Source organism: Colossoma macropomum, unplaced genomic scaffold (genome assembly GCF_904425465.1).
Source record: "Colossoma macropomum unplaced genomic scaffold, Colossoma_macropomum, whole genome shotgun sequence".
Lineage (NCBI taxonomy): Eukaryota > Metazoa > Chordata > Actinopteri > Characiformes > Serrasalmidae > Colossoma > Colossoma macropomum.
In genome coordinates, this window is record NW_023494809.1 from 23,065,494 (window position 1) to 23,080,351 (window position 14,858).

Here is a 14,858-nt window from a genome sequence, read left to right on the forward strand (position 1 = left end):
TGACAATCATGTGTGTGAAAATGTGTGTTGTTACACTGCTAATTGTGAAGCGTACAAAGTAGAATTTAAAAAACAAAAACCAACGTGCTGGGTAATCGGTACACTGTGATTTCATAGAATAGAATGTTATTATGGATATTTAATGCTTGTTATTTATCAAAATTGCTAAATATGAATTCAGTATTGTTGTGTAACATCAGTATCGATACACTTGCGTAAGCTAATATTGCCCAGCACTACCTCTGAGTGCAAATGTGAAATGAAAGTTTTGTCCTTGACGATATCCTCTGGTCAGCTGCGTTATTTTTACACTTTGTACCGGCCATTATTGCTGCACTGCTGTCTTATATCCAGCACAGTGACCGCGTGAAGTAGGAGAATGGAAAACGTTTAAATGGCTTAATTATTTTGAAGGCTGAAGCACTGTCTGGCCTCAGGCTGGACATGTTATTAGTGACCATCTTTATCAAAACTGAACTGCCTTTCCCTTTAGAGATTGCATCCTCCATGTGTGTATGTACTTGACTAGGTGAACGATTCTAAGTGGCAATAATGCGTCTTTGAACTTTGGATGAAAAGCCACTGGTCTGGATGTTCTCTAAAGGTTATTCGGAAGTCCCTTCTAAGTTTTTTCCCTCTCTTTAATCTCTCTTTTATTGGAATTCAAAATCGCCCCCCTAATTCTCCTCACTTTAAACTACCTCGTACTTATAGGAATGTCCTTGATAAATCTGTTTAATTTATTACATGCAGACGTCTCTGGCTTCCGCCGGCCACTTTAAAGGCTGGTCTTACCTGCACATTGTCCAATTCCCTGGCATTGAAGACTTGAATGAAGCGAGAGCTTTGCTCGGTTGTGGATTTATGCATCTAGCTCCCTCGCTGTCCTCCTCTCTTGCTCTCTTTTCCTCTCTTTCCCAGGCAGGGGACTCAATCCAGGACCAAGTGGGGCACACAGCCCAGGCAAAAACCCCCAGGGAGACTTTGATTGGCAAAATAATTAGTCTATTATGTCCTTCGTAGATTCTTTCTCCAGCCGAAGCCACCTAATATAATATTTGGGATTAAGTCCCCGTTTCAAACGTAGCAATCTTGATATTCTATTTTGAGGTCTTTCTTTTCAGCAGGGTCGATTGAGACCTCAACAAATTATAACGTGGAGTTTTCCCTCATCTGATTTATCGCTTTTAAGATTAGAGCCCCAGCAGTTGTGCCTCAAATAGAAGTGGGATCCTGAATGGTATTATCACTTCCTTCCTAATGATGTAACAGATTTTTAAAGGTGTGAAATTACACATTTCTTGCGGTACAAAGAGTTTCAGCTGAGAGCGCTCACAGTTTTTGAGAGCTTTCGGAATTTATATAGCTTACTTATGGAGAAAAAAACTGTATTCTGAGTGATGCTTTCTGTTCGTGTTGTATTTTCAGTAGGGATGTTCCAAACATGTTTTTTTGCCCTGTTTCAGTCGTTTGCCCCTTTTATGGCAAGGCAAAATTGTCTGTTTCTGCTTTTTAGTCTACTCTGTTAGTAACATGATTTCTCAAGGTTGTTATCACATTTATTTAGATACACTATATGAACACCTGACCATCACAGCTATATGAGCTGGTTGGACATCTTATTCCAAAGTCATGGGCGTTAATATGGAGTTGGCCCGGCTTTGTGACTGTATCAGCCTCCTCTCTTCTGGAAAGGCTTTCCTCAAGATTTTAAAGTGTGTCTGTGGAGAGAATCTGCCACACTCCACATTCTTCATTCCAGAGAACACGTTTCCACTGATGCAGAGTCCAGTGGTGCTGGGCTTTACACCTCTCCAGCCAATGCCTGGCATTGTGTATGGTGATCTTAGGCTTGTGTGCAGCTGCTCGGTCATGGTAACCCATTTCATGAAGCTCGTGATGCACAATTCTTGTGCTGATGTTGCTTCCAGAGGCAGTTTGGAACTCTTTAGTGAGTGATGCAACAGCTGATTTTTATGCAGCTCGGCACTTGGTGGCCCGGCTCTGACAGTTTGTGTGGTCTGCTGCTTCGTAGCTGAGATGTTGTTGCTCATAGACACTTCTTTTTTACAACGATAGCACTTGCAGTTGACCATGGCAGATCTAGCAGGGCAGAAATTTCATGAACTGACTAGCAAAGGCGGCATCCAATGAGAGGGCCACTTTTAAAGTCACCAAGCTCACCAGTGCAACCCATTCTATGGAGGTTACGTGGCTATTTGCTTGATTGTATACACCTGTTAGCAATGAGTGAGGGTAAAACACCTGAAGTCAGTAATTAGGAGGCCTACTTTTGGCCATATAGTGTATGTAATAGGGATGCACTGATCTATCTTTTTCTCTGCTAATACCAATTCTGATACCTGACCTCAGGATAAGGCACACTGGACAAATATCATGTTTAGCCATATTCTTCTAATTGATTGTAGGCCTAGGGTGACATTGTATCACCTTACCTCAGCATAGTGTATACTACAAATTAAATACACTCTATAAACAACTGGGCTGTAAATTGCTCAAAGATTACATATTTATTGCTTAACTATAGTTTGCACTTTAAATTCTTCCTCTGCCTTCTGACCTACAGTTACAGTTCATGCACATGTTCTGTATTTAACTATCTGTGCACCTGTTGTCTTGGTGTTTTGCATAGTAAATAAAATGGCTGTATTTATTTCCATCACCACTACTGTAAAGAAATCTTTTGAGTTGGTTCAGGCAGAAAGTTTGAAATCCTAGAGGAATTCCCCTTTAATCTCAGTTGAAACACAGGCACTGCAGATGTAACAACTTTTTCTGTTCCACTTTAAAATGGTTACGCGCTGCAGACATTTAGACTACTTGTTAAGTTATGAAAATGAGCCTCACTGAATTGTACTGGACTGCTGGAGGTGCTAAAGGAGCTGGAGAGGGCTCCTCTGGCAGAGGAGTGTGGTGTTCAGGAGCTAATGCTGGCGCTGCTGAAACAGGCTGTATGTGTGTGTTTTTAAGGCCTGGATGTGAAACACAGTCTGAGGTTTGGAGTGGAGAGCAGAGGAAAGACTGTTTGAAGCTCTTAGAGCAGCTCTAATTGGCTCGTATTAAATTAGGAGGCAGAATCAGAGGCAGACAGATGATGGGGCGGACAGGGTGAACCAGAGAGTTCAGGAGTTCAGTGTGTGTGTGTGTGTGTGTGTGTGTGTGTGTGTGTGTGTGTGAAATGTCTGAGTGTAAAGGCAGTGTCTCTGCTTTTGTAGTGCACTGGCCAGTTTAGTTCTGTATTGCAGTGTTGGTGTTTTTCTCTCTAACTCTCACTCTCTTCTCTCTTTCTCTATCATGCTTTCAATCTCTCTCTTCTCATTCTCTCACTCTCTGTCTCTTTCACCCACTTTCTGTCTCTTTCGTCTTTTCCTTCTTCTCTCTGTCTTTTTACTCTTCTCTCTTCTCTCTTTTACTTTCTCCTGCTCTCGTTCTTTGCCTCTTTTTTCTCTCTGTCTTTCTCTCTTTCGTCCTCTGTCCCCCTTTCTTTCTCTCTCGCCCTCTCCCTCTCCTCATCTGTTTCTCTTTCACCCTCTCTCTTTCTCTGTCTGTTTTTTTTGTCTTTCGCTCTCTGTTGCTCCCTCTCTCTCTGTCTATTTTCCCTTTTCGTTTTCTGATTTCTTTCTTTTCTCTTCTGTCTATTTCTCTCCCTCTTGCTCTCCCTTGTTTTCTGCCTGCTCTCTCTCTCTCTCTCTTTCTCTCTCTCTCTCTCTCTCTCTCTCTCTCTCTCTCTCTCTCTCTCTCTCTCTCTCTGTCTTTCTCTCTCTCTCTCTCTCTCTCTCTCTCTCTCTCTCTCCCTCTCCCTCTCCCTGTCTTTCTGTATTTCATTCTCTCTTACTCCCTTTCTCTCTGTCTCTTTTTTGGTCTATCACTTTACCCCATCTCTCTTTTTTTGTTTGTCTCTTTCACGTCCTCTGTCATTGTTTCTCCTTCATGCTCCCCCTCTCCTCCCTCTCTCTCTCTCTCTCTCTCTCTCTCTCTTTTTTCTCCCCTTTACTCTTTTTATTCCTCTCTCCGTATCTTTTTTCTCTTTCTGTATTTTTCTATCTGTTCTGTTTCTTTCTCTTCCTCTTTCTCTCATCCATCTCTGTCTGCACCTCTCTCTCTTTCTCTCTCTCTCTCTCTCTCTCTCTTTATCTCTCCCTCTCTCCTCTATTCCTGAAGTTGCAGTGAACCTTCATAGCCTCTGCCATCTGCTCTGACTAGAACTATTGTGCGTGTGTGTGTGTGCGTGTGTGTGTGTGTGTGTGTGTGTGTTCAGAGACATTAAAGTATCTGGCTCACTCACACTTTCTGTGTAGCCGCTGCGTCACCGCTCTGTCTGCTGGGTGGGTGTCCTCTTGGGGCTCGAACCGTTCAGGCCCTGCTCTCTCCACCACAGTCGCTCTCTCTCTCTTGGGCGAGAGTGCTTACTTTAAAACTGTCTGCCGCAATAAGTCACAGCTCGCAACACAAGCTTATTGTTCTCTTTATGATGAAATCTGAGATTTGTCCAAACGCTCAGTGTGTTTGAGCAGAGGACATCCTGTACTGGTTAGTGTGTATTCCGTTTGATTTTTAACCCCCCCTTCTCTCACTAAAGGGTGTTTGGTGGGCCCACTCGTCTTTGATGGCCATCACGTCCAATTGCTCCTCTTGGTTTTGATGAAACAGCAGACATTTTGCCCTCTCTCTTGGTCTTGACTGAATGATGGCTGCATTCCGTCTGACAGTGCACGTTTTAAAGCCGGCTTGTGTTGCAAAGACAAATCCTGCACCATGTTTTAGTAATAGACTTTTTCTTTTTCTTTTTTTTTTTTAAACACATTCCCATAAGTATTGCTTTAATGGACAGAATGTGCTGGAACACTTTAATCTCTCCTTCGGTACAGATGCAGTTGTCATTGGAGCAGACTCTTAAGTCAGCGCCAGCCCGCGCTCCGCAACTTAAAAGAGCCAGGTGTTCAAAATCAGCCATTGTTGTCAGAAATGTTTTGGTGCTTTAGCTATCAGAAGAAGCAGCTTTTGGAGTTAGGGGGGTGTTTGAAAGCTGAATTTTTTTCCCCTCCATAAACTCTTCACTCTGCTCATCCCCCCCTCAAGAATTCCCAGTTTACCTGCTAGCTTTTGAAAGAGGTTCTGCTGTTTCTTCACGTTTCTTCGGCGAGGGCTGCAGACCTGACAGTGATGTGGAATTTACTAGCGTGCTATTTGTCAACAAGCTCTCCCCATACAGAGCAGCTCTGCTTCCTGATGTGTCTTATAAACTGACGGTAGCTTTTCTTAATCTCACTCAGACTTTGCACCTCAGAAAGTTTGACTGTTTCTTCTTTACGTGAAGTTGTGAGTGATAACTGATTTTCTTGTGAAAATGCAGATGGGCTGTTTTTGTTAGGTTCATGTCGTAGTTATCTTATTTGATTCTAAGGAACATTAACAGGAATTAACACTGGATGGCTTTTTAACACTTCTGCTGTTTAGATCTCTGCGGAAGATCTTTTTTTTGCTCTCACCAGCTAGCGTTTAATCATGTTGGAGAGCTGCCTTGTGCTTTTATTGGTTTTATAATTTGACTAGACTTATTTATTATATACTTATTAATATTTTATATATCACTAGTTCCCATTTTCATTGACATAAAATTATTAGTAAACCCTCAGATTTGACACTTCTTACTTGCTTTTTTTCCATTCAAAATTTTCAGCCATTTTTCCCTTTTTGGCGGCTGAATTTTTGATGCATCCCTACTTGTTCAGGTTTTTTTTTCGTGATATCTATGTACGTTTGTTGGGTAGTGCTTTGCATTGGTTCCCTTATCTAACATTGTACACTATCATGGGCAGTGAAAGGGCAGTTGGAAAGTGTAAGTACAGACAATATCCACAATATGCTCAGAAAAGCGCTTTGTGATGTAATCTATCACGATAACGGCACTGGCATATTGCCCAGCTCTACTGCATGGCTAAACTGTTGCTAGTGTGCTAATGCACACAGACCTACTCGTCCACTGCTCAGATATGAAAATGGGAACTAGTGATATTTTTTGAATGTGTACTTTTATTCTCTGCGTTTTTGGCCTCCCGCCCGCATGAGTGATATTTTAGATCACTGGAAACTGAGCTTTGGAAAACTCGCTCCAGCATGGAGATTTTAAAAACAGTTTTCTGTGTTTTCAGGTGGATGTTTTTGAAAACGCTGACATCATGTGTATGGTTATTGCTGTTGTGAAGTGATAAACTTGTTTTATGGCCCTTCCTGTCTGACGTGGCTGATGACCAGGCTGCTTCAGTATGTTCAGTAATATCAGGTTTGATGTTACTGACCACACTAATTTATCTCTACTTAATCATTAGAGGAGAGGTCACACGAATACATTCTCAGAAATCAAGGTGCTAAACTGTCACTGGGGCAGTGCCCCTCTTGTCACTGGGGTGGTTCCCTCAAGGGTACATCTCAGTACCTTTAGTCAGGGAACATAACTGAACCATAATCCTTTAAAATTATATTTTCTAAGTTGTACTGACTCCACACACCCCATCTCGTCTCCAGGCTTTTTATTTGATTGTTCAGTTTTAAAACATTGGGTTATGAAAAGATACAAATCTGTACTTTTCACCTGGAAAAATTATTTAAGGTGTACAGTTGGATCTTAAAGCCACTGTTGTACCTTTGAGGGCACATTTACATTGTTTGTACTTTGATGAACAAAAAAATGTACCTGAACAGAATCTTTATTTCTAACAGTGCAGCAGTGCAAAGTTCTTGTACAATCAAACTGCCTCCATAATAGTACTCGGACTGCCCTGTTTGTTCGAGATTTGTTCATGCGTGGCTCCTTTGTTGTTTCTGCATCATTCAAACTGAGTGAAATAGTGTTTTTGAGGGCAGTGTAGGAGGCATCCTAAGGTATGATTTAGAAGGTGGGCTAGGTGTTTTATGTTTGAAAGGACATTGTGTAGAAGGAGTAATAATTGTAATAATTGGCCACACCTTTTCTTTTCCTGATTAATCGAAGCATAAAGATAACACTTATTTTAATGATCCACTGTAGGGTCTTTGTAGATGCTCACCTTATCTTTAACTTGGAGCTAAATGCCTGTTAGATTCTGCTTAATTTTTCCAGAATCCTACACCTGCCACGCTAATGAGGTGGTAACTACCAGCATACGCAAATTTCACTGTAATGACAGGTGTTTAGGCAGGAAAGTAAATTGTGAAAATCTAAGTATGTGGTAAGGACCCAGTAAAACCATAGTGATAGTCATTCCTTTCTTTTACGGCCCAGATTCAAAGTCGCTTTCACTATGTAAAGTACTATGTGAGTTTCTTATATATTAAAGTGTTTGTGCTAACTTCACTCTGGCTAGTGATGGCAGGATGTGCTGATGAGTGATCTGATGTGTGAATCATGTCACTGTTTTAGCCCTTTGTTGGAATATAAGGGCCAAAAAACAGAGCAATAACATCAGGATTTGGGGTGATTTTCCAAGCTGAATTACTCGCTCATGCTCAATGACTAGCTAGTTGTGCTAGCTAGTTTGGGCCGGGTCTGCTGAATGGTCTGATATGTGTATCATGTCTGTAGCTTAAACCATTCTGAAGTTATGAAGGCTAGAAGTTACCTACCGTTTTGCAAACGGTTGCAAATTGCGGACTTCGGGTTCTCAGGGTTAAACATGACAGTACAGTGAAATGTAGGTTTACCACCTTTTTAATATTACAAATAATAATTTATTCATGACATAGTTTACTATCCTTTATCTGCTTAATATTTACAATGTGTTACACATTCCACTGTAATTTTTCTAGACTCTCTGGTTACATTTTACTTTCAAGACTGTATCACACACGTCCAAAGTTAATATCTAGAACCTGTTGGCCGTTTTGTCTAATATAGTTAGACTGTCTTGAAATGTGTTACTCAAAATAACTACCTAGTACTTTTGAGTGTGTACCCCACACTTGGTTAATACCTAGAACTTAGGGGGCTGTAAAAGAAAGTGTTACTGCTTAACCTTAATCCAAAACCCCTAATTAGCATCCCAGTTCTTAACACTTAACATTGTATGTGGTTTATTAATACTCAAGTTTATGGCTTGTTAATGTTGGCTAATGCAGAGTGATGTTAGTTAAAGAAACTGTAATGTAAAAATCAATGATTATTTCTCGTGAAGCAACGTTAGGCCTGGGAAAGGCACTACATAAATATCTGTAAACAGTGATGATGATGAATATGGTTAAATGTTGAATAGCAAAAAGAGAAATACTTACTATTTAGCCTTTAAAATTAAACACAATACAGTATAGCCTTTATACATTTTCACAATACACAATATACCATGATATTTCATTCCTCTGATATTTGATCATTTGAAACAGACGCAATGCAACAATAGTTTAATTAGATCATTTTAGTAAAAGCTGTGTAAGTGTCTTATTTTATCAATGAACAAATATTTTACATACAGTACAGTACAGGATTATATACAGTTATATACAGTTAAACAAGTCCAGTTGTGCTCTGTTGGAATTTTTGCAGTTTTCTAACAAAAAGACAAAATCTTAGACAAAGTCTCTTCCTTAAAGGAACAGTTCACTGAAAATCTAAATTACACAACTTTATCCCCTGAATTTTCCCCTGGAAGTGTTTTTCATCCAAGAAGATTAAATGATATCATACGATTGTTTTGTTGGTGTTCTAAGGAAAATTGAATCAACCTGTCCTCTACAGAGAACACACTTCTGCACTTTTTAATACACAAATGCTGTTTATTTACTGAACTTAACACATTGGGAAAAAATAAAGCATAAAATGTGGCCTGTTCAAAAGTAATGGTACATGTTTTGGTGTTTCAATGTTAAACTCAGCAAATAAATAGAACTTGTGCACAGAGGTTTGCAGAAAAATGGCATATTTCATTTTTTGGATTGCTCAAACTTTTGCATACAACTGTATGTCGTCCATCCCCTGTTTCCTCCCCTTGTTAACCCTGATTGCTGTGCTGTGTGTCCAGCTGCGGGAGCGAGAGGAGAGGATGCGGCAGTTGCAGCTGGACACAACCTCTCTACAGGCCACTCAGAATTGCGTGAGGAGGACCCTGGCTGGGAAAGAGCAGCAGCCGGTTAAAGAGCACGGCCACACCCTTCAGAGCCTCCAAAACCAGGTACAGAACCCCCCATAGCGGACCTGGGAATACCGCTCGTTTTAATCTTCCTGTTTATCGCGGCCGATATTCAATAATGGAGTGCGGCCACGCTCAGATCCGCCGAGGATTGGCTTTGTGCAGAGCAAATGAAGGACTTTTGCTTCATTTGAATATCATTTAGCAGCAAGATGTGAAATAGTGAATTTAACTTTTTATGGCTCCCATTGAATAATAAATGAGAACATTAAGGAAGCATACTAATGATGAATATAATTGGGTTTGGGTTCTTCCTTTAAGCACTTTTTTTTTTCTCTGGGATGATGATGAGGGCTCGCTCATTTAGAGTGGCCAAACACTTTGTCCTTGACAAAACAAAGTCACTTGATTCTAACTGCTGCTGATTGTGTATCATAGGATAACCTTTAAAGCTCTGTTTCTTAGTGCCTTGGTACATTCTGAATAGGCTTTTTTTCCCCTCAGAATGCCCTAAGATTGCGGTCAGCTCTTTGCTTTAATTGCCTCGCTAATGCAAGATTGAAAAGCAACCACGATCAGTAGATCAGGTTTGAATAGTATTGTGTTTTAATAATTGATATCTGTTGGAATAGATGAATAGCGGAACAGCACTGAGTAATCCGCAATGAACTGTGAATAGATCGATACGCGTGTTACTGCGGTATTGTCCCCTCGTATTGAATTCTGTTATTCTCGCAGCACGGTCCTCATGTAAAACCACATGCCGTACAGGTGCATCTTTATTTACACAGGCTCTGCGGACATGCTGTTTATTGATACAGAGATGCTGCTCGAGCAGAAATCTATGTATTCAAGGCCGTTTTTCTGGCAGAGTGGAGGATTTTGCATGCAGGGCTGGAGAGAAATCTGCATAGAGACTTTTGTGTATGTCCACACTATTGTGCAAAAGTCAGAGACCACCATTCATTTACTTAATTTCCAGTCAAAACTGCCATTAAGTACAAATTATTTATTTCACAGTAGCAGAAAACATGTTCAACAGAAAATTCCACAGAAGCCTCAACAACTAAATATGACATCCACTTTTTCAATGTGTCCATGCTTTGCCTTTATTACAGCTTCCACTGGGAGTAAAATATTAAAAATGTTTATATGATACTAAACGTGAGTGTTACATAAAACATGCAGCTTGAATAATAGATAAATATAAGATACAAATATGATAAACCACAGGTTAGAAACCGCTGATCAGACCTCTCTGAAAACAGTGTAGGTGTGGCCTATGAGCAGCTTGATTGATAGCTCTCTGTCCAACACTCCTAGCCCACTCTGCCACTCATACATGAAATCATTGTCCAGCTTTTATGTGACGGTAACTGGAGGAAAAAGTCACTGACAAACAGATGTGCAGATGGATGGACGAATGAACAAATGGACCGTTGAAGCAGTGTGCAAAGGAACAGATGAGACATGCAGACAGATGGACAGATGAACAAACAAATGGACAGACGAAGCAGTGTGTGAATGAAATGAAAGAACAGACAAACAAACCGTGGTCGTACGTGGACAAACGAATGAACAGGCGACAGACAGCTACAGTGGTCTAACTTGCTAGCTTATGCTGGGTTAGCTTTAGCTAACAAAGTTTCTCTAACTCTGAAACTGATGTGTGGGCGGGGCAAGAGACATGAGCCCTGTGGTTGGTCAGGGGAATGCTTACGGAAACATTACCCAAGATTAGGAGCGCCCAGTTTACTTTGAGAGCAGAGAAGATTAGTGAAATATATCGGTCATTTATTGGTCACTGGAACATTATTTGAAGAGTATACGTAGTACATGTTTACTGTTTGCCTGCAAGAACAAGATTAATGTAATTAGAAAGAAAACACAGCTTTAGGTTACCAGAGTCTTCAGAGACTTACTTTCAGTTTTTTTTAAAGAAATCTGCAGGGATATTTTTGCACACGTCCAAAGTTCAGTCCTAGAAGTTGGTTATATTTTCTGCTTCTTACAGTCCGAGAATCCCAAACACATTCAGTGATGTTGGGGGTTGTCAATCCATTGTTCTGAGACCGCCAGCAGCTACTTTATTTGATTAGCAAAGCTGGATTCCAAAGCCTGATCTCTCAAAGATGAAAGCTTTAAGTACTGTATAGTTGTGGTGGTCTATCAGGTTTTGCACAGTTATTAGGAGTCTCGTTTTCTCTCTATCTTCTTTTAATACATATTTTTTGAACTGTTCATGTTTTATTGCTTTTTTTACTTACAGGTGGATTATCTTACGTCTAATCTTCTCAAACATAACATGAACAAATGAAATGTACTTACAGTATGTCTGTTTTGATGAGAAGCTGAATAAATAAAGGGTGGTCTCTGACTTTTGCCTAGCACCATGTGTCTGTTATAGAAGACTGACTCTAATAGTTCTTTTATCCCCTCTTTTATTAGCAACTCTTAAACCCAGGGTTCTTTTTATTCTTAAAACAAAGTGTGAATGTTTCAGGTAACTTAAAAGGATTGTCATGTTGATTTAAAGGGCGTTTAGCTTCTCTTCATCACTACTTCTTCATGTTCTTCTCCTCTTTCTCAGTTGCAGACCAGCAAGGAGAAAGTTAATAGCCTGGGTTTAGAAGTCGGCCTGCTCAAGTCCAAATTACAGGAAAAGACGGAACAATCTCAACAGCTGCGAGATCAAATTCTCAAGCAGCAGGAGGCTTTAAGTAGGGCAAGCGCAACTCTTAAAGACACCAGGAGAGCAGCTGGCAATAAGGTAAAGGGAGCAGAGTGCCTTTTTTTTTGTTCCTGCCTCCCTCTTTTCTTTTCCGCCTTTATTATTATTTTTTTTTTTGCGAGGGAAGGAAAAAGAAAAGTGCGTGCGCGTTTCTGAACTTTTCTCCTCCCCTGTGATGGCGAATTCCCAGGACGTGTTGTTTAGAGGAATGTGGAGTCTATTACACTAATTTCACAGTGTCTTATCTAAATATCACCATTCAGAGACAGCACGTATTTGTGTTGGCATTCCCTGAGACGAGAGCGTTACAGTATAGGTTCGTAATCACAGAGGACTAACTCTGTGTAGAAAGAAAACAGCCGCGGCTCTGTCAAACCCAAACTGGCAAAGGAGAAGGTATTTTAAGTGTTTTCTCTGCAGAGCAAAGCTGTCCTCTTATTTTTACTTGAAATGAATTTCAGATGGGGGGGTGCACTTCCAAGTGTGAAGCTTAAGATGGGTTAACCTAATTTTCTCGCAGACGTTTGCCGATACGCACTTAATTCTGCCGCCATGCAAATAACCATCTCTTTAGCCCCTTAACCCTTACAAAACAACCTATATTCAATGTATAAACGTGTATAAACCGAGCATAAGTACTCTCTCAATTAATCCCCCTAACGCTTATCTTCAAATCTGCCAAGCAAACAACACAGCCATTAATTTTTGTACAGGGTCCTGTTACTGCTCCACATCTGCTTCTGCTTTGCAGCAAAAACCTTCTCTCTGATCTCATATGTTGAACTACTGTAACTTTGCCACTGTCCATTTCCTGTTAAGGGGGGAAAAAAGAAAAGTATTCGAGGGGGGGGTGCATGAACAATAATAGCTTTTGTTCCAGAGAAGTCCCTGCGTTAGTGCAGCTGAACAAATAGCTTTAACACTTTGCTTTGAAATAACTCCCCCCTTCTCTGGTGTTTAGCAAGCGCTCAGATATTTATTGCTTCAGCAGCGCTGGACCAAAGCTCCAGTTTTCATTTCCAGACAAAAAGAAGGTTTTTTTTTAAGGTGAAAGGATTAACCTGTCCATGCAAGAATTTAGTATAACATGTTGTTGCTTTTTTGCACTGTAACTAGTTTGATCGAATATTGCTGCATTAAACTTGTTTAATTGAATACTGCATTAATAAGAAGGGCATTTTGGTCTAAAGCTGGTGTTTTGTTTTTATGACCCTACGTCTATTAGAGGAGAGGAAAAAGAAATAAAAGTAATTTGTTCTTCTGAAATCAGTGCTAAAAGAAAGTCTTAGCTTGTGCTGGGTTTATATGTCGCATACTCTGATATCGGTGTCATACAGCAATAACGGTTTTTACAATTAATGATTTTGATGCACTACAGTTAAAAAGTTTGGAATCACTTAATTTCAAGTACATACAAAGTTGATCCACTAATTTTTTTGTAAGGCTCTCAGACTTTATTTGACTCATTGGGCCTTAGTACAAGTCATGTGTAGACAGATTCAGAGCATAGTAATTTATGTGATCCTTCAAACCTCTTAGGGTGTTGTGCTTAAACTCAACAGCTATCGACTATTTTAAGCGACTGACTAAGAATCTGAAACTTATGATAATTGTCTCTTACAAAGCAAGTTTATAAAAGATCTAAACACTTCGTGTTTGTACTCGATAGATAGTTTGTTTCACTATCTGAAATGTCATTAGGAAAAAGAGAACTGTTGCAGTCAGTACAAGATCTGGAATGCCAAGAAAAATCTCTGAATGTAGTGCTCTTAGACGACCAGGCATGCAAAGCAAAACCCCTACATCACTGCCAATGACCGGAAGGTTTGGCTGACACGGAAATAGTAATGCACTGGTCCACTGTGCAGTGTTGTTGGACAAACATCATCTACATGGAAGGGTCATCAGAAGGTAACACAAAGAAATTCAACAAAATGTAATTTGAGTGGGAATGTTAAAGTTTTTTGCATAAGACTGCATGTCTGATTGTTGATGATGGTAAAATAGTTGTAACTGCATCTACCTCTCCACCATGTTTTAAAAATGTTTTGAAACTTTATTTCAAAATGATCATAAAACAATGTCTCAGGAATCAGACAGCATATTCATAACCATTTGATATGATAACTGTCTATGAGTCTGTGCCTTTAGAGGTATTACACTCCTCAGACATCTGGTTCCTATCACAACCGCTTTGAACAGTTTAAACTCTGTTTCTGTAGAACAAAGCATTTCACATCGAACCCGCCTGAATGACTTTGTTAATTATTTAATGCTGCATTAATTTTGAAAAATGGGTTGATTCCCACTTTAAAGCTAACTGAAATATGATCTGTAACTGTGATGTGTTTGGAAAATATTGTGATGTGATATGATTTTGTCAAAACCTCTCAACACTGTCCTCAGCAGGAGCCATGATAGATTCAGTTTTTTGCACTACCCAGAAGCCCCCACTGGCCAGAGTAACTCAGCGATGGGGCGTAGAGGGTGTTTTTGCAGAATGACTTTGCAGAATGACTTTGCACTTCTCGACAGATCCATTTTAGCCTCTCCCTCAGTGAAGATCCTCCGCAGTCTAAATGTCGCCGCACCTGATATCTCACCATGAGGTCTTGATAAAAGAGCACTTTTTTTCTAGCCATAAATATTCAATGTGTTTGACAGTCGCTCGATTTGTTTGTTGGTTGGTTTCATATCACACTTATTCCCCTTCTTTTTCTCTCTGTTCTCTTTATGGAGCGACTGCACGTCAGTTGGGATTCTCTCTCTGTCAGCATTTGAAGTGGGGGAACACACGGAGGAGAGGGGAGGGGAGACGGATACGCAAGTGATTGATTTAAAAATACCTCCTCCTTGATTTGAGTGGCTTTCTGTCCGTAATGTGACTCTTTTGCTTTTTTCATTCTTTTTCTCTCTTTTTTTTTTTACCCCATGAGTTCCTGTCTAAAAGTTAGGAGTGATGGACCCAGTTGGTGGGTGGTTGAGATGTGTCTATGCTGCTCTTGACA

The 14,858-nt window shown here is 40.2% G+C and overlaps 1 protein-coding gene across 4 annotated transcripts in view; it reads left to right on the forward strand.

Moving 5' to 3' along the window:
- LOC118799218 (trichohyalin-like) overlaps window positions 1-14,858 on the forward strand; it is a 182,888-nt gene that overhangs the window by 74,062 nt on the left and 93,968 nt on the right. For all 4 annotated transcript variants that reach the window (XM_036558957.1, XM_036558959.1, XM_036558958.1 and 1 more), the window contains 2 exons: window positions 9,012-9,161; window positions 11,710-11,889. In XM_036558957.1, coding sequence (XP_036414850.1) covers window positions 9,012-9,161; window positions 11,710-11,889 — 330 coding nt within the window. The remainder of the gene's footprint in view (window positions 1-9,011; window positions 9,162-11,709; window positions 11,890-14,858) is intronic.